This window comes from Mesoplodon densirostris, chromosome 11, assembly GCF_025265405.1.
Source record: "Mesoplodon densirostris isolate mMesDen1 chromosome 11, mMesDen1 primary haplotype, whole genome shotgun sequence".
Classification (NCBI taxonomy): domain Eukaryota; kingdom Metazoa; phylum Chordata; class Mammalia; order Artiodactyla; family Ziphiidae; genus Mesoplodon; species Mesoplodon densirostris.
The window spans coordinates 79,243,595-79,269,304 of NC_082671.1; the positions used below are offsets into that span (position 1 = coordinate 79,243,595).

Sequence of the window (25,710 nt, forward strand, 5' to 3'; positions counted from 1 at the left end):
AGGAAAGGGATAATCATACTGGTCTACCTTACACATTTGTTGTGAGAGTTATAAAGAAAATAAGTTCGTAGCACGCATAGAGTAGTGCATAATAGACACTCAATAAATGGCATTTTTTTCTAAATTGCAATAGCAGTAAGCATGTACCTGTTTGTCTCTCAAGAAGTTAGGAGGCAGTGCTAGACACATACTATTGGTCAGGAATTTAGCGGCTATTGTATATCTTTCTTCATAGACATTCATCCTAATAACTCTGCCGAGTTTAGCAAGTTTACAAGTTAGGATGCTGTAGATGAGATATCTTTAAAACCTGGACACTGTTTGCACTTTGGAATCGCAAGGCAGAGGCTCACACTGAGTTGAAAGCATTGCTAGTAATGCGTCACTCATGATATTTAGTGGGGGAGCTTACCCTCAGTTTAACTGAGACTTTATTTTCAGAGTACAATCAGGGGAAGGAGAGATGCACCGTCAGAGCTCAAGGACCCCCATTCAAAACATGCATAGATATGCCAGGTCTCTCCCAGGAAAGCCTGGAAAAATCAAGTATCTCCTTTCTTCCTAGGGCTTTAAAGATCCTGTGTACCGAGCAAGACGGAAGCAATTTGCTGACATTGCCTACAGCTATCGACAGTAAGTCTGCTCTTCATGGTGGGAGGTGGAGCAGGGGGTGGGGGGCATGAGAAGAACAACTCCTAGCCTGCCTCTCCCTCGCCCAAAGGGAAACTACCGGTGTGGTGTAGAGAATCCTCCCGTGTGTGTGTGTGTGTGTGTGTGTGTGTGTGTGTGTTTAAACCCTCCCTTGAATAATACACATTTAAAAAAATCGACCGCAACACAAAACAAAATTACCCTCTGTGCCAGGGCCCAGCTCTCTCCCAGGCTTTGTTGTGTGATTACGCAGGGATGTCTGAAGTAATTATAAAAGGCCTCAGTCCTGAATAAAACAACCTCTGGTATTCTCCACATTGAACCGGAGGCTGGCAAAAGAGAATCATTTACGTTCAAGAAGGAGTTGGCTGCTTTACTGAAATAGTGAATCATTGGAGGTTTCAGGAGAGCCAAGCCTCAGGGTTCTACTTTTATCTGATGTGACCCAGATGTGAAGGGCAATTTTAGGATGAGTTTATGTTTTTCTATCTGGGGTTCTGTGCTCCTCTACCAGATTTCAGTCAAAGGAAAATGCATATATCAAATATGTCATTTGGGAAGAGAACCACTTTGATATTTTGAGTCCTTGGAAACTACAGAAATGCTCCCATGAGAAACTCAGTGTTTTGGGACCTGAGCTCCATTCCTGAGTTAAGAGTGTGAGAAAAGACATGCCCAGGAAGAAAGGAACAGGTTGTTCAGAACACTGAGGTGATGGTATTCTAACAGCTTTGCTAGAATATGAGGAGATAAAGGAGATGCTGTATACTGAATAAAAGCCTACCTTCCAAAGGGAAAGACTTCCAGAGAAAATGAGAAAATTCCTTTCTCTGAATGAGTCCTGGTAATAGAAAGATCCAGAATAGTGCAGACCTTGGTCATATCTAGACCCAGCTGGACCTTGGCTTGTGGCAAGCAGTAATCACAGAACATGGTGACCTCTCTCCCCTGTCCCCACTGTGGCCCCAGCATGGACAGCTCAACACCATTAAATCAGGTACAGACAAGAGTCCTTCTTGAGATAGTCAGTAATAATAGGTCATATTTATCATCTCCTTGCTGTGTCTGGGGCTTTGCTAAATGCTTAGTTTACATTATTTCATTTAGTTTTAATAATAACTCCCCATTTTTCAGGTGGAAAAACTAAAGCTTAAAAAAGATTAAGTAACTTGCCAAAGTTATAGAACTAGTAGGTGGCATAGTCTGGTTTTGAATGCAGACTTGTTTAACTGCAAAGTTGTTCTCAACCACTTCCCTGAGTGTCTGGGGATCTCTGAGTCAGGAGACCACACTTCTCCACATAATCCAGGAGCTGCTTATGAGATACATTCACTCCTTCTTGGCTGTTGGGATTTGAAGGGAAAAACTCAAATCCACCTCCTTTCCATAAAAATGTTACACCTAATGAAGAAGTATGGAATTGGTTGAATGCCTCATGATTCTGGGTGGTCATCAGATAAGTTAAACTGGTTTTTGAAAACTATTCATAGATGGCTGGTACTCAGAGGAATACCAAGAGATCTTCCAGTCAGTTTTCCACCTTGTATAAATGAATCCCAAATGGTTAAGTGAGGTACTCAAGGTCATATATCTCATTAGGGACTGAACGAGTCCTCCAATTCAAAGCCTGTTTCCAGCCTCATCTCAGCTCATCTCTCTTGAACTTTTGATGCTATTTACTACCCCTTCCTTCTTTGCAATTGTCTTTTATCTCCGTATCTGGTACAACTGATTCTCATTCTTTGAAGATTACTCACTTAAATTTATTTGAGACCCCCAAACTCGGGGCACTTTCACACTCATTCCCAGACATGCACAGAGCGGGGAAAAATGTGAGTCCCCTGCCACATTTGTTGAATTTTTGTTCGTTTTGTCGGTAATTTTGCTGTTTAAAATGGCCCTCCAGCGTAGTGCTGAAGTGCTGGCTAGTGTTCCTAAGTACAGGACGGCTCTGACGTGCTTAATGGGGAGAATGTGTTAGATACGCTTCCTTCAGGCCTGAGTTGTTGTAGTGCTGTTGGCTGTGAGTTCAGTGTGAATCTATCAACATATACGTTAACCAAGGTGTCTTTAACCAGAAGCACACACAAGACAAGGAAGGGATTATCAGTTGTGCCCTGCATTTCCCACAGGAGCTATGGTTCAGTACTCACTCAGAGTTCATGGTGACTTTATGGAACAGAACTGCCGCCAATAAGGAGAATCAGCTCTACTCTGCTCTCTGCTGCTTTCCCTCCTTCCTCTTTGAGACTTCTTTTCAGTCTCCTCTGGCCTCCTCCTCCCACCCCAGAAATTGGCATGCCTTTCTGGACTCAGCTTTGACCCTCTTCCTTGGGCTGTGCCACCCCTACATGGCAACAGCCCTGCATTCTGGTCTCTAATGCCTTCCCAGTCATCCTACCACATGGGGCTCAAACTCCTGCCCCTTGAGTCCTAGAATCACAGGATCAGTTGATACCATGTGTTTACTGTGTTCCAGGACCCATGCCAAGAGCAACACCAACAGACTCTGTGACTTCTGGGGGATCATTGAGAAAGACAGACAATAACAAAAAGAACAATAAATGCAATAGGTATGACTAAAGTCAAAACACAAGTGTCATGAGGCCACATAATTAGGAACTTTAATGTAGACCAGGGGAATTGGTTAGAGGAAGTGATATTTAGACTGAGAATTGAAGATTGAGTAGGAGTTTATCAGCTGAAGAGAATGAGGGTAGTGGATGAGAGGGCAGGTCTGGTTAGAAAAGTGGGATTTTGTTTTATTAGTAGATGTATCAGTATATATTTGGGGCCAGAGCTGAATTACTGGAGACAGTAAGGAAGCAGCTAAACCCTGCTCCTGTTTGCCATCCTCTTCTAGGCCCATCTACCATGTGATGCTTTGACTCTCCTCCAGAAGAATATTTAACAAAAGTCTTAAAACATCACTTTGAAGAGGCACTGATTACTGTTGTGTTTTTGGGGCACCAAATTATTTGTCCTGGTAATAATTCCATGTGTGGGGACTTGGTGTAAAATAAGACTGAGTGAGGAAGGCTATGCCAGGTGCTGGAGTACCTTGAATGCCATCTTTGGTTGGTGGAATAATTCAAAAGCAGTGTCTTCTCCTTAAAACATGTTTTTTTTTTTTTTTTTTTTTTTGGAAGAGGGATCCTAATTGGCTGAACTAGAAATCCTTTTATTTCAAGCCAAATTGATACTCTTCCCAAAATATCTTAGTTTATTTTACTTAATGAGATCATAGTTTTATAAAAATAATTGACAATATATTCAAAGGCTGAGGATCTTGTAGAACCTCAGGTTTCTTGGTAGAAGGAGAAGATGGAAAAAAAGGTGCTGAGTTCAATTCCTAAGTAGACCATGGAAGCTGGGATGGATGTGTGTGTGTGTGTGTGTGTGTGTGTGTGTGTGTAAAACTAAATTCTGAAGTATTTACTATATCCAGGCAGCATTTCACACACTGCTTACCTGATTATCACTACAATGTTACTAAGTAGGTCTGATTATCTTTATTTTGAAAAAAAAATAGGTACAGATACAGGTACAGATATAGATATAGATATAGATATAGATGTAGATATCAGAGAGTGGCACTAACTTGCCCAAGGTCTGACACAGCTGGGAAGCTGCAGAGTTACAGCTCAGATTCTCCTGCCTCTTCCCAGGAAAGCAGGGGCCCCTGGGCCACTCACGTCTAGGTTGGGATGAGCTGCCCCAGGAGGCATGTAAAGAGCACAGAGCTGTCACTGCCTCAGACTGTAAGGATGGGTGCTGTCAGGCTGAATCTGCAGGAAGTCTGAGTCAGAACCTCAAACAGGCAAATGCAGATGAAAGGAGGGCTCCAGAGTGAACCCTCGCCTCCTTGGGTCTTTATTCAAAGGGCACCTTCTCAGCCAGGTCTTCTCCAATGTCCCATGTAAGACTGAAACCCCTCCCTAACACTCCCCATAGGGACCTTTGCTCTTCTTTTTCTCCCTTACACTTTTCACCATCTAACAGAATTGTGTGGATTTTCTGTCTCCCCCGCCACTAGAAATGTGGGCTCCACAGGGCAGGGATGTTTCTTTTTTGTTGTAAAAATATTTAACATGAGATCTAGTTTCTTAACAAAAATTTAAGCATACAATACAATAATATTAACTATAGACAATATTGTACAGCAAATCTCTAGAAATTATTCATCTTGCATAACTGAAATTTAATACCCGTTGAACCACAACCTTCTGTTTTTCCCTCCCCACAGCCTCTGGCAACCTCCATTCAACTCTCTGCTTCTGTGTGTTTGACTCTTTTATGTACCTCATGTAAGTGGAATCACGCAGTATTCGTCCTTTAGTGACTGGCTAGTTTCACTTAGCATAATATCCTCAAAGTTCATCCATGTGTTTGCATGCAGCAGGATTTCCTTCTTTTTTAGTGCTGAGTAACATTCCATTGTAAGTGGTAGGGATTTTTTTTTTTTTTTTCTTTTTTTCTTTTTGCTGTATGCGGGCCTCTCACTGTTGTGGCCTCTCCCGTTGCGGAGCACAGGCTCCGGATGCGCAGGCCCAGCGGCCATGGCTCACGGGCCCAGACGCTCCGCGGCATATGGGATCCTCCCAGACCGGGGCACGAACCCGTATCCCCTGCATCGGCAGGCGGACTCTTAACCACTGCGCCACCAGGGAGGCCCCAAAGTGGTAGGGATTTTTGACTGTTTCGTTCACTGCTATATTCCCAGAGCATCATGAGTGTTCAATAAATATTCGTTGAATGAATAAATGAATGTATGAACCTAAGAGACCATATGATAGTAAAGATTCAAAGCGGTAAGTCAGAGATGGAGCTGGGAATTGTGCCTAGAACCACCTAGAAGGCAGGTGCAGCAGGTTTGGATTATGTTACTGGGGTGGGGGTTAGGCTTTAAAATTTTATGTAAGAATACACTAAATGGACTGTAGGGATTTATATCTTTCAGCTACAAGTCAACTCAAACAAAAAGGAGGCTTTTCTTGGCTCCTATAAGTGAAAAGTTTAAGGGAAGTAGTTGAGGCACAGGTGGGTCTGGGACTCAGTGTCTCATTCTCTCTCCATCCCCCTGACTCTGGTGTCCTCTGTAGTGGCCTTGCTCAGAGGCACTGGCCTCATGTCTCTTGGAGGTGGACCCCAGCACCGCCAGGCTGACACCACAGCCCAACCAGAGGTTCTGTCTCTTTTCAACAGAATCAACAAAAGTTCTCTCATTGGGCTTCCCTGGTGGCGCAGTGGTTGGGAGTCTGCCTGCTGGTGCAGGGAACGCGGGTTCATGCCCCGGTCCGGGAGGATCCCGCATGCTGCGGAGTGGCTGGGCCCATGGGCCATGGCCACTGGGCCTGCGCGTCCGGAGCCTGTGCTCCGCAGTGGGAGAGGCCACAGCAGTGAGGGGCCCGTGTACCGCAAAAAAAAAAAATTTCTCTCATTGAGTCTCATTGGCTCTCATCAGGACATGGGCCCATCTCTCAGTCAGTCACTGTGGCCAGGGAAATGAGACACTCTAATTGACCAGGCCTGGTCACATGCCCACCTCTGAAAGTAGGAGTGGTGGAGTCTCCTCTTACCTGAACCTACAGACTGAGATGGGAGAAGGGTGCTTTACTGGAAGAATGGGAATGGATATTGAACCCCTGTCATGGTAAATGTCAACCAGGGGGACAGCTCGGTGCCTAGGACATTACTAACTCTTGAAAATTTGTTGCAGAAATAGCAGATACCTTTCTTTCTAAATGAGAATCCATTATCATGATAATTACCAACTATCCAACGGTATTATTGTCAGCACCAGTGTTACGTACTTTATACATAGCATTTCTTTTTTTTTAATTAAAGAATTTTTTTTATTTTTTAACATCTTTATTGTATACATAGCATTTCAGTTAACTCTCCTCCATACCCTTCGAAGAGTTAGTTGGTATTAGCCCACCTAATGGCTGTGCAGACTAGGCTCAGAGAGGTTTACTAAATTGCTTGAGGCCATTCAGCTAGGCAATGGCTGAGCTAAGCAGTGAACCCATCTCTGTCAGTTTCCAAAGCCTGTTCTTTCCCTGCATCGGCACTTAGCCCTGAAACAATGGTGCATCCATAGGCAGGGGCTTTCCTGATGTTCTTTTCACAGTCCCTACGCCATTATAGAACCCTCTGGGCTTGTCTTGCTTTCAATTCTTAAGCAACAGTCGGTCTTTTTTTCCCTAATCCCTGCCCATCTTTCCGTGGAACATAACAATGACTTTGCTTTAATGTCCTTGGAAGAGCGACAACTCTGAAAGGGCAGGAGGGACCTAGTTTGTAGCCTGAGGATGATCCATAATTCTAAGGTAAACAATCTCGCCTTGTCCCAGACACCGTGTATCCTGTTAGGAAACAGGCCTGTAGCCCAGAGAACAGTCACAGGTCTTTGAAGTCAGGCTTTGTTTGGTTTTCATTTGTTTTCACTGTTCAGAACACAGCTCACTCTTAGATGGTTTTCAAAAGGACCTATCGAACTAATGACTCTCAAATCATAGTGTGTCACCTGGGAGCTTATTGGAATCCAGATGCCTGGGCCCTCCCCTTCCCCACAGGTTCCAGATCTGAGGGGCAGGTCCAACATACATACTTTAATAAGCTCCCTGTACTTTTGTTATGTCATAGTGGAAGATGCTAGGTGAGCAGATCTTGTACCTAGCATGCATTTAAGTACCTTTACAACTTCCTAGGGGCAGAAATATCAAATCCAGCAAGTACATGCCCATTAAACAAGGGATCTCAAACTCATGGTACACATATTAAATCCACTTTAGCCAACAGGTAGAATTGCTTTAGTTTGCTTGAACTTGGATGCCTTTGTTTAGAAAGAGGGTGTATTCTTCACTTGACTCAGCCTCCACCCTCCTATTATCTATACCTGCTACTTTACACATTTATATTACAGGCTCCCGCAGGTAAGTGCATTTCCACACTGGGTAAAGAATAGGAGATAGGAGAGCAGAAAAGCCAAGTGGTTTCCCAAAGTGAGAGGAAATCCTTGGTGCAGTGGACGAGGTGAGAGCTTGTATCCTTGCTTAACCAAGTCACATGAATGTTTGCTGTATCAAGAAATGGAATTTTCCCCTTTCAAATAACTTATGAAATATGAAATCCGCTGTGGTCGGGGGCGGCAGCTCACAGACTCTGAACCCGTCTCCCTCTGCTAAGGCTCCTTCATCCTCTACTCTTGCACCTGTCCTGATGCAGACAAATATTTCATGTCTGTATCCTAGTGGGCAGCCCATCCCTCGAGTGGAATACACGGAGGAAGAAAAGAAAACATGGGGGATAGTGTTCAGGACCCTGAAGTCCTTGTACAAAACCCACGCTTGCTACGAGCACAACCACATTTTCCCACTTCTGGAAAAGTACTGTGGCTTCCGCGAAGATAACATTCCCCAGCTCGAAGAGGTTTCTCAATTTCTGCAGAGTAAGTCCACATCAGGGTCAAAAGGTTGGTGTGGGGAGGATGGGAAGGGGAAGAAAAGTAAATGGAAGTGAGTGTGTTCATGCTGATGCAGGCAGGTTGATTGTCCCAGGAAAACTGGGATTTCACTGCTGGCCTCTGCCTCCCCTCCAGCCCCCACTGTTAGTCCACTGTCATCCAAGAAAAGGCATCAGGTGTGGATTTTGCCATATCCATATTCCTGAAAGGATTTTTTAACACTCAAAGCCCAAGGGGCCTCGTCAGGGTTCTTCCTGCAGCTCCTGCTACGTTACGAGCTGGCTGCAGTGTGCGTTTGTGTAAGAAAATTAGATTTGTGCCGAGATACCTGAGCTCTAAGTCTATGCATCTGGTATCTGGAATCTCACTTTGATCCTCTCTAGTTGGGAGAAACTACCTCAGTTTAGTCATCTGTCAAATGGAGACTGTCAGCCCTTGAGCCTTTCTCCTAGGGAAATTGTGAGAATGAAATAAGATATTGAATGTGAAAGCATAGTGTTACCTAGTGTTACAGTAGGTGCTCATTGAATTTTGGCTTCATTGGAATCTGAGTAACTCAGTGGGTACATTCATGACTGGCTTGACCTGCCCATCATTTCCAGGGGAGATAAGTGTTTTCCTTTCTGCCAGGTGGAGTTGACTCAGCAAAATCAAAATAAACAGACAAAACATATTAAACGCCTATTATGTGCCAGGTAAAATGAGGGAAAGCGGGGGTATAGACCACAGGGTTATAGAAAGAGTTTTCTGTGCCTCTGAACTATGCAGAGATGCTATGGCCAGCTCTGGGGCAAAAAGCCAGGGAAGCTACGTGGCAGGGAGGGTAGCTAGGACAGATTGGGAGAGGGGGTGGCTAGATGACCTTTTGAATCCCTTCTGTTTAGAGTCTTTACTTCTCAGATAAAGAGAGGAGAGGGGGCCCAAGCAGAATGAACTTCAGCCTGTGGGTCTAAGGCACATAAGCAGAGGGACAAAAGGGTCTTAAAGACATTCTTTGACTAATTACCCATGTTGCTATGGCCAATAACAAGAAGAATACAGCAGTCATACTAGCAGTTGGGGAGGTATAGAGTAGCAATTAAGGTAACAGACTCTGAAGCCAGACTGCCAGTAGCTATGACCTTGGGCAGGAGCCTTAACCTCTGTATGCCTCAGCTTCCCCATCTATAAAGTGGAGATAATAAGAGCATCTACCTCCTAGAGTTAGGATGAGGATTAATTAGTATATATAAAGTGCTTAGAACTGTGTCTGACATGTGGTAGGTATTATATAGTGTTAGCTGTTATTACCATGATCACTGTCATTACTATTCTCCTTCCAGATTTGGAACAAATTGAGAGACAGATATAGGAACCAGAGAGATGGGTGATCAAAATGTCAGCTGTATTACTGATAGAAGCTACTTAGAGAATGTGGTATAGATGGGCAGCCAAAATGGATTTCCTAACATTTCACTCCTGGATTAGGTAAAATTACTTGCCAATTCATTGGTGCAGTGTGTAGTCCATTGCCTGGCCAAGAGCAGGCCAGAATGAGCTCCTGTGTGGACAGTGAAGAGAGAAAGGGCAGAGAGGGTTAAATTGAGAATATTCATTTCCTCTTCTCAAACCCTTCAATCAGAGAAGTCACTGTTCCTCATGGGGTGTCCTGTGTGAAGCACATATAGAAAAGCTAGAAGTGCTCCTTTCATACTTTTCCGTCTTGGGAAGTAGAGTGAAAATTCCCTCCCCACTCTGGAAACATGAGAAGTAGGGAATAAGCGTTCCACCCTAACAAACAATAATGAAAGCTAAATTTATTGGATGTTTCCAATGTGCTAGGCTTTTAAGTATTTTCTATTTATTAGCTCTTCTGATTCTCAGAATAACCCTAAGAAGTATCTACCCACATTTTGCAGATGAGAAAACTGAGGCTCAGAGAAGTGAAACTACTTGACTCAGATTACCCAGCTAGAAAGTACTGGGGCATAGATTTGAAGCCAAGTCTGCTTGGCATCAACACCCATGCTCCTGGACAGTTGAGTGTACTGGTTCCCTCCCTAAAGGTCTTCAGGCCCTTTTGGCTCCCTGTAATGGGTTTTCAGTTTTCTTTCTCCTTTGCTTCCCAGCTTGTACTGGTTTCCGCCTCCGACCTGTGGCTGGCCTGCTTTCCTCTCGGGATTTCTTGGGTGGCCTGGCCTTTCGTGTCTTCCACTGCACCCAGTACATCAGACATGGGTCCAAGCCCATGTATACACCTGAACCGTGAGTATTGTCCTTCTGCTGTCAGTTGCCAGCCACAGTGGGTGCCATCTCTCCCTGCTCCAGGTACACTGTGGGCTGGTCCATGGGACCAGTTGCCTGGATGATGACAGTACGACAAGGGAAATTCATCTCTTCTGGGGATTTTCTCTGTCTGAATAGATCGTACTGATCGGAGATTTAGGTATCTTGTGACTCAAAGGTTCAGATCTCCTCTGAATGAGAGAATGAGAGCTTACATTCAAATTCCAAAGAGACGGTAGAAGTCAGAGCTGTGAAGTGCCCAAGGGGAACAGGAACAAGCGACGGCCAGGCTGTCTCAACACCTCCTCATTCCTGAATCACACCTAGATGATTCTAATCTCTCTTTGCCTAGATTGTGTCTTGGCTGGAGGTAGTGAATGACTGGCCACCATGCTTTTAGCCATCTTCTTAGTCAGATAGAACTTAAGCAATTGATATGAAAAGCCAGCAGGATGCCCCAAATGATCTTTCCCAGCCCTCAAAGTTCATTACTATAAATCAGAAAAGACCTGTTCCTAATAAACCTGGTGCCGAAAGTGTTAAATAAATGTTAAGTTTTCTTCTCTGACCAATGGCTGCCCTCTCCAGAATAAGAGAGGACTCTGTTATTATTATTATTATCACTGTTATTATTTAGTTCCCATGAAGAATAACTAACTGAGCATATTGTATCTGCCCCGGCATGTCAATACCAACGAGAAGATTTGGGATGGGAAGTGTCTGTGATCCACAGCTCGCTGAGGTGTATGGGAGGATGCTCATAGGAATATCACCTCTTTTGTTCTGCATCCCACTGGGTGTACACCTAAGAACCCCTGACTGCCGTGCCCTGCCCTGTCCCTTACTTTTCTTTCGCCTTCTCCCTTTTCTCTTGTACCTTGTCTCAACTGATCCCAAGCTTTACACACCACTTATTCTTAGGAATGAGTTTGTAAGACCGAATGAGTTGCTTCCTTTCTTCCACCCATTCCTCACGTAGAAAGACTGAGTCTGTCATGGCTTAAAACCCTCCTCCCCTCCAAGCTCTGTGCTTTCTGTTTTTCAGTGACATCTGCCATGAGCTGTTGGGACATGTACCCTTGTTTTCAGATCGCAGCTTTGCCCAGTTTTCGCAGGTGAGGAACGGATCTCTCTAGCCCTCTACTTACAGGGGTGAGACCTGGACTGCTCAAGATAAATTGAATCCATGGGGGGGCCTTCATGTCCTCTGCAAGGGTAGAAACCAGGTACAGTGCTGTGATCCCATCACAGATGGGTATGTGGTCCCATGGAGCTGGCCAATTGCCAATCCCAGGGACCACAGCATGGAATTGGTGGCTCAGTCATCCTCTGAATTGTGTGTTATTGACTTAGCTAATCTCACTTGTCCTACCAGGTGTAGTTTAAGAGCCTTTTCATCTGTGAAAACCTCCCTGATCCCCATGCAGAAGTAACCTTACCATCTTCCAAGTTCTCTGGGCATTTTTTCCCATCCTCTTTAGGGCCTTTGCCACTTTCTACCCTGTCAGGCAGTCAGTTTTGTATATGCCTTAATTAAGTAAGATGGCATTTGACAAGAATCCAATGCCAATAGCCTGACTCATAGCTGACAAAAAATAAAGAGCCAGTTGCCTCGTCACCATCATCAAAGCAGCAGGCTAGGCTTTGATTCATCTAGCACAGTGGTGAGCAGGCTCGAAAATGCTTTTTGGATGAATGAAAGGATCCTAGTAATTCTCTCCTTGCACTGAGAGGCAGCCTTAAACCATGACTGGGTAGCTGCGATCAGGGGAGAGTTGAATGGTGCTGCTGGGGGGCACATTGCCAGGCCACCCTGTGCCTAGGTCACAGAGATGTGGATCAATAAAAGCCCTTCCTGACAGTCTTCTTCCTCACAAGGAAGAATAAGGATCAAATGGAATGGCCCATGAGCAAAGCCTGGGCCACTTGTGTGTGAATTTCACAAGCATTTCCCCTCAGCAGAAAGAAATACCTATTTGCACTCTTGAATGAAGAGGCTACCACTGAGTAGCTGAAACAAACTAACAGAAAGCAGAATTAACTGCTTGCTAACCAAGGGAAAACTGCACTTGTTAGACACCGCCTCTCTAAACAAAGACAATGATTGCTTTTATGTGGGTTTTGGGGGATTGTGAAGTTCAGAGATTGTTGGACTTTTAGAAGTGGGAGTGTTTAGAAATTAGGTGAACTTTAACTGTGGAAGTGTCACCATGGGACTGAGGCTATTTGCCGACCAGCTGACTTTCAGAAGTGTGGCTGCTGCTGCTAAGATGTCATTGATTGCTTGGGATAGCTTTCAAACCAGGATTTGTTCATATGGCCAAAGGAAGATCAGTTTTTTCATCGGGGAATAAGAACTTTTAATTCTTATCACCAGAGGTTATTCTGCCCAATCAGAGGCTAAGTGGCCATTCTCCCCAAGCCGGTTCCATTTTGGGGACTCCCCACAGAAGACAGGACAATTACCAGAGTCAGCTACTGGGTCATCAGTGTTCACGGTTCCAACTTCGACCTGGACAGTTCCAAGGCAGGGAGTCATTTTGAGTTCCCTGAGCATATTCCTTTTTGATCTAAAAGCAGGACACTGGAGTGCAGGATGGAGTGGGGATGAAGCACTTTGGAACTCTTGTTTTAGGCAAGATAGGGGCTCACAAAGAATGGTGACTATGAGAACAGGGCACCCTTTCAACCTTGCATTTGTCTATGACTTCTGTTCCATTTAGGACCGTGGCATGTCTGAGCTGGGTGGATGGAACACAGATGGGGAAGCGGCAGGAGAGTGGAGCCAGGCTAAGTCAGTGTCTGAATTTGATTCACTCTAAATCAGACAGCATTTTCTTTGCATGTAATGGGCTTGGCCAGGGAGGGATACAGAGATGAAGACCATGTAGCCTCTTGCTTCCAAGTGGGCCCGGTCCTTGGTTCTTCTCTCTGTCTGCTTTAAGTACCATCTCCACTCTGATGATGAACACATTTATATATCTAGCCCAGACTTCAATCCCAAAACTGAGACTTACATATCCAACCAACTACTCAATATCTCTGCTTGGATGTCCAATGGACATCTCTATTCATCCTGTCCAAAGTGGAATTCCTGATCTTCCCACTCAAACCTTCTCCACCCACAGCTCTCCCTGAATTAGTTCATGGCAACTCCATCCTTCCAGTTGCTCAAACCTAAAGCATTATTGACTCCTCTCGGACATACCCCACGATCAATCTTGCATAAAATTCTGTGTTTTACCTCCAAAATACGTAGAATCTGACCATTGCCCATCACGTCCACTGCTACCAATTTCATCTCAGCCCTATTGCTTCTCATGCTGGTGACTGCAGTAGCCTCCTAACTGGTCTTTAGGCCTCTACACTTGACCCCCTACAGTCAGTTCTCACACAGCAGTCAGAGTGAATCTTTGATGGCACAAATCAGATCTTGCCACCCTTCTGTTCAAAACCCTGCCTTGGCTCCCCATTTTGTTGAGAGGAGAATCCTAAGCCCTAAAACAGCCAAGAAATTCCTACATGATGGAGCTGCAGATCCCTCTTTGCTGTCACCCCTACCACTTACTCTGCTCTAGCCACAGTGGTCCTTCCCCGTTATTTGAACCAACCGACATTGCCCCTCCTTCACGAGCTTTTTCACGGGCTGCACACTTGGCCTACACAATGCTGTTCCCTCAAATATCAACAATGCCAACAATCTCTCTTCCATCAAGTCTTTGCTCAGATATCACCTTCCCAATGATGCTTACCCTGGAAGCTTATTTAAAATCCCAGCCTCCCCACCCCACCCCTGCTTTCCTGGTACTCCGGATCCCCCTTGTCCCTTCCTCCTTTTGTTTCTTCTTTCCAAAGAACTTGCCACCTTGTAACATACCTATGTATATGCTTATTATTACTGTCTTTCGCTATCCGCTTAGACACTATTTACAAGTTCAAGGATCTTTATCATTTGGTACACTGCCTGCCACATAGAAGGCATTTGATAAATATTTTTGGAATGAATAAATGCATATAGTAGGAAAGAAACATATATATTTGCATGTATATGGTATGTCTGATACAAGGTAGGCTGGAGCAAATGCTATAAAAGAGACAGAGACCACTAGGGGATCCTGGATTTGGAGCTGTGATGAGAGGTGGTCCATGACATCTCAGACTCTCCAGCTATGTATATACCTGGACAGGTATCAAGCACTTCTCTGCAAGTCTCCTGTGGTGTCTTCAGGGAACATGATTAAGTCTCATCTAGTGCTCCAGGAATGTTCCACTTGGACTATGGAAGAATAATCAGGACAGGAAACTTTAGATGCCACCTATCGCGTGACCTTGAGCAGGTCGTCTCCCTTCTCTGTGCCTCCGTTTTCTCTTTTGCAAAGTGAATACAAAGGACCAAGTGATGGATAAAGCCTTCCCCCATTCTAGAGATCTGTGATTTTATGAAATGTGGTCAAGGAAGATTTGACAGAACAATGAGAGTCTCTCTGGACCCTTCTCAAGGCATCTAACCACCCATCCCTTTCCTATGGTCAAGTTTGAGGTTGGACCCGAGGGTAAAGGTTGAAGATAGGCAGACCCCAGCCATGCCAGTGACTTTGTTTCTCCACAATTACAGGAAATCGGCCTCGCCTCTCTGGGTGCCCCGGACGAGTACATTGAGAAACTCGCAACAGTAAGTTCTCTCTCTTCCTGGTAGATGGTGGCAGGGCCTCAGGTCTTTGAAGCTTTGCTCCTTCCCTGAAAGCCAGGTCATTTGCAGAAAAAAAATCAGAATGCCCTGGGTTACATTTGTGCAAGTGACATTTCACGTTTTGACTTCTTAATGGTTCAATTGTGAAATCAACTGTATGCAGACATTTAATTTTAAACAGTGTCTTGAAAACACCAACAGGCTATAATGATAGTCCTTGAGAACTCCTTTAAGTAGGTGGGAAGTAGTCTGGATTCACAGCTTTGAAGAGGGAATATTTACTTTCTACCTTTACACTGGAGCCAGCATTAAGATCTTTCCTTTCTCAGACACAAGGTAGAAAAGGGAGTGGGCTTTCCCCTTCTAACTGAACACTTCCTTCCCCAGTGGATGTGATGACTCATCACATGGACGCCATGGAGGCAGTGACCCTGCACAGCAGGGCTTTCCTTCCTACAGACCCCTTTCCAACCTGCGTGCATCCCTCCCCAGCCTCTAAGCCACATTTCTTATAATGTGCTCAGCTGGGAAGATGAGAAATAAAACTTTATAATGGAATTAGGGACCGCAGATGAATGCAAATATATCATGAAGATGTATCAGTTTAGAAGTTTATGAATTCCGTTTATCAGAAGGCCCAAAACTCCCAGATTCTTTCTCACTGACCAGCTGCTCTGAGACCCTGGGCAAGTGGCTTTTGCTTCCTCATCTCTAAAAATAGATACAATCGTTTACATTCTGCCCATCTCAAAAGTATATCATGAGGGTCTTGAGGGTCTGAAGAGTTAAATTTGTGTGAATGTGAGTTTTTAAGTGCCAGATGCTGTAGTGATACAAAAAGCAACTTCCAAAGAAAACTGCAGAGCTTGATAGAATCTCTCACTTGTAAGAAAAAAAGAAACTCAAATGCAGAGCATCATGTTACTTGCTGTAACAATGATAAAAGTACTCATTACCAACATAGCTTCTCCAAAAAAATCTTATTATTGATATACTGAGCTGGAAACAGTCTTGGGGTCCTTGCTCTGCCATTGAGATGCTGTGCCACTGTATGCATGTAGCTTGACCTCTCTGGGCTAAAGACTCCTCATCTGTATGTGCAGAGGCCAGACTAAGTTCTGACAGCCTTCGCAGGTTTAGCATTCTCTAGTGCAATAAACGGACTTAACTAGAAACCCACACCTAATTCTCCAAGACTGTGACGATCTCTAGCACTAACTGGGCCTTGGCTTTCTCTTGGCTCTATTCAGTAGGGTGGTGCCAGAATTCCAGGACCTTATTGCCCAGGCCATTTATCTAGGGCACGTTGCACTGGGAGCTATTGAAAGAAAAGGATTTGGTTTTTGGGGAGGATAAGTGCAGTGACTGACAGGGTTTTAATACAGATTGTTGGATGGTAGGGATATTAAATAATAACCTCCGAACTGAGAAGGAACTTTGAGGCCAAAAAAGGAAGCAGGAAACTCCATAAAATGCAACGATGAAGTTTATTGTGGGTAACTTACACAAAGGCAGGGCCAGGTGGACAACGATCCAAAGGCATTTGCAGCCACACTCTGCGCCACGAGAAGGGTACAGGGGGATTTAAAGGGGCCAAAGCTAAAGATAGAATCTGACTAAGGGAGAAGCATGTCTGCTCCGTCAGGAGCCAGGGTTTTTTCATCCCCTCAGGGCGTCTCATGACCATTATTCCTCGTGAGCCATTAACCATCTGCGTCAGTAAAATTTTTTTTTTTTTTTTTTTTTTTTTTTTTTGCTGTACGCGGGCCTCTCACTGCTGTGGCCTCTCCCGTTGCGGAGCACAGGCTCCGGACACACAGGCTCCGCGGCCATGGCTCGCGGGCCCAGCCGCTCCGCGGCATGTGGGATCTTCCGGGATCGGGGCACGAACCCGTGTCCCCTGCATCGGCAGGCGGACTCTCAACCACTGCGCCACCAGGGAAGCCCAGTAAAATTTTTTATATCAGGTGAAGTTTTTATATCAGATGAAGGCAAGGGTAAACGTAGATGAGGAACTTGTCTGGTGCATTCCTTGTGAATAGGCTAACGCTCAGTCTTGCAGAAAGGGGAGGGGTTAGGACTGCAGGCTTAGATGGAGCTGACAAAATGGAGTCAGTGTGGTTCAGCCACACAGATGATAAGATGCCCCCTCACTGATTCTATCATGACCCAATCCCCTACCTCCCCCTGTGGAGCCTGATGGGATTGTCTGGTAACTCCAACCAACTTAGGGGAGCATCTCACTCTAGTTGATGCCATGGAGAAGAAGGCAAAAGGGGTGGAGGAGTTCCTGTCATAGAGAGGGTTGCTTGCTGGGAGTATCCTCTGGGGGCTTCCTCAGTACTCCTCCACTGCATCCCATCACATTTTGCATTCAGCCAACTCTTGATTCAACAGGTAACTGGATAGGGTAAGACATAGGGCACAAAACCATGACCCCAGGTCATGCTGATTCAGAGAACAGACCTGCACAATCTCCCACCTGGGCAGTCCTGTCCTTGGCCCTGGGTCATCTGTTGCCTTTCCCTTCCTTAAGGTATGCTCTCAACTTGACATTCCATTTCAGATTTACTGGTTTACTGTGGAGTTTGGGCTCTGCAAGCAAGGAGACTCCATAAAGGCATATGGTGCTGGGCTCCTGTCATCCTTTGGTGAATTACAGGTATGACCCTAACAGAAACCAAGGATGGATCTGAAAGTGGTGGGTGCAGCAGACCATTCTTTTTCTCTTTGTGCTGTTGAAACCCATTTGTATTCACTTTGAAATTCAACCTGTGGGCTTCTCCTCAAGCGATTGATCTCTTAGTGGCTGTGATTTGGTCATGACTGTGGGTGTTAGAGGTAGTACACAGGTCTCCAGTGCAGAGGGGCCTCCTGAGCCCAAGGTTGAACTGTACATTGGGATATATGCAAACACATGCCAGAATATGTGGTTGGGGTAAAATACTCCTTTCTATCTTGACTGCTGGCTTTAGATGAGTTATAAAGGTTATCTAGTATACGCATAATAATTTAGTTTATTGCATTTGGGCTGGGGTGTGGAAGGAATCAGGATGAGATGGGAGGGGATGCACCAATGGCCTCTGGGGTGCGGCAGGGACCACCAGCCCTGATTTAACCATGAAAACTTTCCATCTGGGACCTGCAGTATTGCTTGTCAGGCAAGCCGAAGCTCCTTCCTCTGGAACTGGAGAAGACCGCTCTTCAGCAGTACACAATCACGGAGTTCCAGCCCCTGTATTACGTGGCTGAGAGTTTTAATGATGCCAAGGAGAAAGTGAGGTGAGGTGACGACCAAGGTGGGTCAACAGCCCTTGGGACCCTCCTGATTTGTCCTAGTGCCACTGACCTGTGGGTGGCCTGGACAGTGGACTCCAATGACTACAGCAAGGGCGTGCATCAGACCGCGTTATCTCCCCAGCCTCCCCACCTTTGTCTCTTTCCACTCTCTGTTGAGAGAAGTTGTTTCCTTCGCGGGACCCTATTTCATAGCTTATTGGCTGAACTGTGCCGAGCCCTGCAGACAAGGCTGCCAGCCGATCCTTGCTTATTGCCGCCACCCAGTCCACACCTGAACTCTCCTGTGTACAGGGCGGCCACAGAGGTCCCCCCACCGAGCAGCGCTAGAAGTCTTCTAACCTGGAGAAGTCCCTGTCGCTTTATTCTCCCAGATACTTGCATAACTCGCCCCCTCCCCTCCTTCCAATCTTCACCGGCATTTAACCTTCTCTGTGTGTCTTTCTCTAACCAGCTTATTTACAGTCACGACCCAGCCCTTTCCCGCCAGCACTCCTTATCCCCTTCTGTGATTTATTTTTCTCCTTAGCACTTATTAATGTCTAAACTCTTGTATGATTTAAGGTCCACGAGGATAGGGATTTTGGTCCTCTCTCTTTCCTGCTCTTTCCCTGACCCTAGCACAGCGCCTGACACATAGTAGGCCCTCAGTAAGGAATTAGCGAACGTGCCAGTCTCAGAGGCAGTTCAGCAAGAGGCTGATGGAGTGGTACCAGGACTCTAAGACTCTCAGCCCTCCGCGACGATGGCCCCGCCATCAACCTGCTTGAGCCACTGTGCTCCCAGCAGGAGGTAGGTCAGGCAGAGGGTCTACCAGCACAGGGCAGCCCTGATACCATTTTTTACAAGTTTTTTTATACCTTATCAGTGATGGATAATAAGCATAAGACATATAGGCCTCGGGGATCCTATGAAGCTGGGCATGTCAGCTTTCAATGCACTGGGCTTAGGTAAGCAAAGGCAAAATGCTAGCCCACAAATGCGCTTTGTTTGGCCCCAAATGACTCCCTTTACCCACTGTCTCCAGGGCCCTCAAGTCCTTCCTGCCATTCTTTTCCAGTTTTCTCCTAAACTTCTACCCTTACTGGGAGCCTAGTCTTCCTCTATCCCTAAAGGTTCCACTCTGCCATTCCTGGGGCCCCTTTAGGGTTATGGATTTTAGTGGATTCATGAATGATTCCACCTAGGTAATTGTAGTAACAGGTAAGATGCCTAGCACCTATTTTGTACCAAACACTGTTCTAAGTGCTTTTCAGGTATTAATTCCCTTAATCATCAAATAGGGCTACAAAGTTTGCAGATGGGGGTGCAGAAACATAGAAAGGGTAAGTAACTCACCCAAGGTCATGCAGCTAGTAAGTGGCTGGCCCAGGGTTTGGACCCAGGCAGTGGGGCTTAGAGCCAGTACTCTTAACCGCTGTGTCACACTGGGATCCCACGTGTACAGGCCCTTCTGGAGACGACTCCCTAACCCAGGAAGTGATCAGCCCCAGGCTAGCAGGGAAGGCCTTGCCAGCACATGGGCTTCTCAGGTCTTTGAAGTTCCACCTGCTAGTGTCCAGGACCCAGAGGAGACACCCACAAAAGCTCCCATCTGCTGAGAGGTGGCTCGAAGAGCCAACGAGAGTTCTAAAGAACAAGGTTCCAAAAAGGAAGGCATCTGAGCATCTCTGGGATACCCTCAGAGCATCCCAGCTAAAAGAAACCAGTGCCAACCATTTTCAGTTTCAAGATTTAGTTCTAGCAGAGATGAGGCTGAGTTTGGTCACACACCCACTCCTTGGCCAGATGAGGACTGGGCCTGAGACTGACAGCCCAGTTGATGTAGCTCCAGTGGAGCAGAAGTAGATTCGCCAAAGCAAAAATGAGGTGCACTATGGGAATAAGAGGGAAGAGGTGAAGAGCAGGAAAGTCACAGGTATTTACTACCTGGTTTGTGTCACCATCTGGGCTGAGAAAACTCTTTTCAAAGAAGAGAGGGAGAGAGATACTTAACCATTTATTCTTCATGCATCCCCAGTCACTAAAAAAAGATAATAGCTAACACTCACATAGTGCTCAGGTTCCAATTTTATGGAAGAATAAAGCAACCGAGGTGCACAGGAGCCCCTTGCCTGTGCCACAAGGGCTGCGATTGGCAAAGGCAGGATTGAAGCCCAGCAGTCTTCTTATAACTGTCTTCTCAGTACGGCAGCCTCTATTCTCACCAGAAGCCAATTAGAAATATCATTTGTGATGTCTTTGCATTTTATAAGCCATTTGGGAATATCTTCTTAATGATGTTGCTTCCTATGTTTCATAAAGCCCTCATGGTGCATTCCTCCCAGACCCAGGAATGATGCATCGGGGAAGCATGGACGTGAAGGGCCCAGGCCAGAGTCAGGCTACCTGTGTCCTTCCCCAGCTTCTAATGTATTGCCTGCATGACCTCGGTAGTCACTTAGCTTCCCCAAGCCTCAGTTTCCTCATCTGCAAAATGGGAATAGTAATGGTACCTTCCTCCTAAGGTTTTTATGAAGACTAAGTTAGTGATATTAGTTGTGAAGAGTATAGCACAGTTAGGACTTGCTATAGTTCTTGGGACATAGGAGGCTCTTGATCCATTTTTTTCCTATAACACTTTTTGGCTGGATTTTACTTACTCTTCTTATTTTATTTCATGATAAAAATTTTGACCTTATTATATTGTGTGCTTTTATGGTAGGCTACTTCTGACTTTTTGGAGGTAGGTGCGAAAGTGTGTTTGTATATACACATAAGACACACCTACTGCACACAAACGCTTCCTAAGAGGACCTCACTAAAGTTCCATTTCACTTCTCAGCCTGGTTCTAAAGCCCCTGTTCTAGTGAGGTTTCAGTGCTACCAAGAGCCATGTGAAATGCAACGGAAAAATCTTTTAAAATTATTTTTCCCCAAACGGTACCCTTCACTTAGATCTATGGGTTTGGTTTCAGGAACTTTGCTGCTATAATCCCACGGCCCTTCTCAGTTCGTTATGACCCATACGCCCAGAGGATTGAGGTCTTGGACAATACCGAACAACTTAAGATTTTGGCTGACTCCATCAATAGTAAGTAATTTACACCCTTTGAGGCCATTCTCCCATAAATAGAGGATTGTGTCTTCTTACCTTCACCATGGGAACAATAAGAGATATATTAAATATTTAACTAAGAAGAAGAGCATCTCCAGGGAAGCCACTGATTTACTGAAAGACAAAAACTTGGCAAAAAGGCCAGAATTGCCTTGCGTGTCCTTTCTCCTTTGACCTTCCTAGATTCCACCCCACCTCCTACCATCACACCACTTTTCCACTCTGGCCTGTCGCTGCCACATTCTTCTTTCTCCTTTGCATCTTCACCTCTTTCTCTCTAAGTGTCCACTGGATCTTGCTCTGCCTGGAATACCAACCCCTAAGGAATAGGTTCTATCTACTTTATCAACCATAGAGTAGCTCATCTATTGACCTTTTATTCTTCCTGGACAATGAGGATGTTATCATAGCTGCTCTTAAAAAATCACAGTGTTGGGCCTCCCTGGTGGCGCAGTGGTTGAGAGTCCGCCTGCCGATGCAGGGGATACGGGTTCGTGCCCCGATCTGGGAGGATCCCATATGCCGCGGAGCGGCTGGGCCCGTGAGCCATGGCCGCTGGGCCTGCGCATCCGGAGCCTGTGCTCCGCAACGGGAGAGGCCACGACAGTGAGAGGCCCGCATACCGCAAAAAAAAAAAAAAAAAAAAAAAAAAAAATCACAGTGTTATTTGTTCATCGCCCAATTTTTTTCTAGCCTTCAAACTCCCCTCCAGCAACACTCACCATGCTTTCCCCTGGGCCCTGGCCTTCGCCCATACAGTTCTTGTTTAAAATAGTCTCCTTACCACTCTCATTTAGCGGTCCCAACCCCAGTTCATCTTTGAATCGTTCATAGATATCTCTTCTGATAGGACGACTGGTTTGGGTGGCCCTCCTACATCTTGGCATTCCCACAGATCCCTCCCTCAGAGCATTTATCATTATATATATATATATTTTTTTTTTTTCTTTTTGCGGTATGTGGGCCTCTCACTGTTGTGGCCTCTCCCGTTGCGGAGCACAGGCTCCGGATGCGCAGGCCCAGCGGCCATGGCTCACGGGCCCAGCCGCTCCGCGGCATATGGGACCCCCCCAGACCGGGGCACGAACCCGTATCCCCTGCATCGGCAGGCGGACTCTCAACCACTTGCGCCACCAGGGAGGCCCTATCATTATATTTTTTATAATTTGGTAATTGTTTACTTGTCTCCCCAACTAGACCTGGGCCGAGGGCCATGTCAGGTTTGCTGTCAGACCCCTAGCAGTTAGCCCTATTCCTAAAAATCATATTAGGTACTCAAGAGCTATTGAATAAATGGGTAAAACCACCAAAGGATCAAGCCTAAAGGGAGGAGCTCTAGGCCAAGTGGAGGTTTCTATCTCAAACAATGCTAACAAAGGCCAAAAGGGCAGGTGGGCTTGAAGTATCCCTCTCATACCCCTCTTATGTTGCCTGAGGCCACTTCTAATACATAGAGCTAGCCCATGATAGTCATTCCTCCTTAGGTATGGCCCCCTGCAATCAGCCATCTTGAAAAAGCCCAAGGCTGATTCTCCCCCACAGACACCATTTGGACACTCGGCTGGAACAGATCTGCTCACCAAAGAGGCCAGCCAAGGGCTCTGGAGGCTGGGGTGTGAGATAGAAGGGTCAGGCCATAGCTGTTTTCTCTCTCTTTCTCATTTCCCCTGAGGAAGCAAAAATAACTCCATAGGCTATTGTTTATAAGGAAATTTTTAAAATCACAGAACAACAAATTTAGGAACTGAAGGGTCCTTAGAGCTATGTGACCTAATATAAGGCCCCATCACCACTCTATACTTTCCTCAGGATATAGGAAGGAGTGAGGCGGGTCTGTCTCCAAGGCCCCTTCCACTTCTATGAAGAGTCTATGTCCCTGTGGCCCCTTGGCATGTGAGAACATGTCATGAATGGAAGCAACTCCATTGTACCTTTCTTAGTCCAGTGGTCTGGCAATCTAGGCTGACTTACCTGCTTAGACCATGCCTTCTCAAACCTAGTGTCCCTTAGAATCACTTGGAGAGCTAGTTAGAAATTGATAGTCCTGAGTCATATCCCCAGACTAAATTCACTGAATGTGTGATATGACTCAGGAGTTTGTATTTGTAATAAGGCCCCAGGTGATTCTGACGCAGCGGGTTTGTGTGGCTTAGGTTCTGTGGCTTAGCTCCTTGCAAGGCTCTATGGTTGGTCGTGTAAAAGAGAAACAGAACAGCTAGCGATTTCCTAGGGAGAAAACGATTAACTCTTTCCCTGAGAAACAGCCTATGGAAAAGGGAAACTAATTACATTAATAGCTCTAGTGCTTCCTACAACTTGGAATCGCCTATAACAGCCCAAATCCTATCATCCTAACTAAGCTGCCAGCTCCTTGAAGGTTGCGGTGGTACCTAGTATATCCACACACCCCACTGATCGCCTAGTGTTTTACACACTGTGGACACTTGAAGGGTGTTTGTTCATGGTATGAGTGGCTCCTTTGTTTTTCTTTGTAGGTGAAGTTGGAATCCTTTGCAGTGCCCTCCAGAAATTAAAGTGAAGCCATGCACTGAACCTGATCCATCAACTTGAGAATCTGTTGATGGAAATCCAACTAATTCTTTCATTTCATCTGAAAAAGTCTGAAAAGCAAACCTTAATTCAAAATAACAGCCTTGAATCCTTTCTAGAACAAGATGGAGGATCAACAAATAAATCAAAATAATCTGAAATGACAGCATGTTAATACATACCCAAAAGCATAATGGTAGATCTTTTGGGGTCATCTTTGATTTAGAGATGATAATCCCATACTCTCAGTTGAGTTAAAAATCAATAACCTGTCACATTTCATCAGAGTTAATGAAAATTTGGGACCTGCTTCATTCAACCTTCCTAAATACTTTGGTTATTTGCTCTAGAGAATTCCTAAAGGAGTATATATCACTCATTGTGAAACACAAGTCTGTTAGAATTGAATTAACACCTTTATTGGAGTATAATTACTTTACAATGTTGTGCTAGTTGCTGCTGTGTAACAAAGTGAATCAGCTGTATGTATACATATATCCCCATATACCCTCCCTCTTGAGCCTCCCTCCTACCCTCCCTATCCCACCTTTCTAGGTGGTCACAAAGCACCGAGTTGATCTCCCTGTGCTATGCGGCTGCTTCCCACTAGCTATCTATTTTACATTTGGTAGTGTACATATGTCCATGCCACTCTCTCACTTCATCCCAGCTTCCCCTTCCCCTTCCCCATGTCCTCAAGTCCATTCTCTATGTCTGCGTCTTTATTCCTGTTGCAAAGATCATTTTCTATTTCAGGGAACTATGATTCTAATTACTGCTTTGTTATTTTGCCTGTGGAGATTTTCTTTAATTCAGGAGCCTATTAAAATAGTTATAAATATTAAAGTTCAAAGTGTAAAATCAAAATATTTCTGTATGCTTTATTGTAATCATAAATGCTGCTGTGGAGAGTAGTAGAACTCCCCATCTAACTCCTGCAACGTGCAGTGTCATTCTCCAGTTGATTGTCAAGTCTGTTTTTGGAGACATTTTGAAGACCCTTAAGATGCAATAGATGTTAATTAAAAGCCTGGCTGGTAGATATTCAGTAAATATTCATTAAATGAATAGAGGAATGCATTATTAAACATCAAATCTTCAACAGATGTGAGAATTTTAATTATGTTTTTAAAATTTTAGGGGTTACACAATTTTGTAGTTTCAAATATTTCTTGGAATGAAATAGTCCTCTCATTGCCCTTAGAAATATGTTATCTGGATAAACTTGTGTTGAAAGAATGATCAGATTCTCAGATTTCCAACCCATCGCAGGGGCTCATTGTGATAATCCAAGTCAAGTCAACAGATGTTTACTTTTATTGGTTGTGCACTTTACATGAACACACGAATATGAGAAACAGTGGGGAGAGTAACAATGCCTTAAAAACTTTGCTTTAAATTTTCACGCCACTCTACCATATTATTTTGGAAATAGTTAAAGGATTTTTGTAATACTTCTTCAAGTGTGATTCTCAGACCTGTTGTATCATCATCAACAGTAAATCCTAGGTGCCATCCCAGCTTCCCCAAGTAGAATATCTGGGGATGGGACACAGAGACCTGTGTTTTTAAGTACTCCAAGCGATTCTTTTATGCTCAGTCAAATCTACTGGGTACATCAAGTTTGAGAAAACCTGACTTCTGGTGGTCAGTTCTGCCACTTGCCAATTAGGTCACCTTGCATAAGTCACT

At 45.0% G+C, this 25,710-nt stretch overlaps 1 protein-coding gene across 1 annotated transcript in view; it reads left to right on the forward strand.

The window, feature by feature from the left end:
* Positions 1–24,007, forward strand: part of PAH (phenylalanine hydroxylase) — a 71,370-nt gene extending 47,363 nt beyond the window's left edge. The window contains exons 5-13 of the mRNA XM_060112764.1: positions 566–633; positions 7,908–8,104; positions 10,228–10,363; positions 11,430–11,499; positions 15,000–15,056; positions 17,641–17,736; positions 18,223–18,356; positions 21,329–21,444; positions 23,964–24,007. Of these exons, the coding sequence (XP_059968747.1) occupies positions 566–633; positions 7,908–8,104; positions 10,228–10,363; positions 11,430–11,499; positions 15,000–15,056; positions 17,641–17,736; positions 18,223–18,356; positions 21,329–21,444; positions 23,964–24,007 (918 nt within the window). The remainder of the gene's footprint in view (positions 1–565; positions 634–7,907; positions 8,105–10,227; positions 10,364–11,429; positions 11,500–14,999; positions 15,057–17,640; positions 17,737–18,222; positions 18,357–21,328; positions 21,445–23,963) is intronic.
* The last annotated feature ends 1,703 nt before the right edge of the window (positions 24,008–25,710 follow it).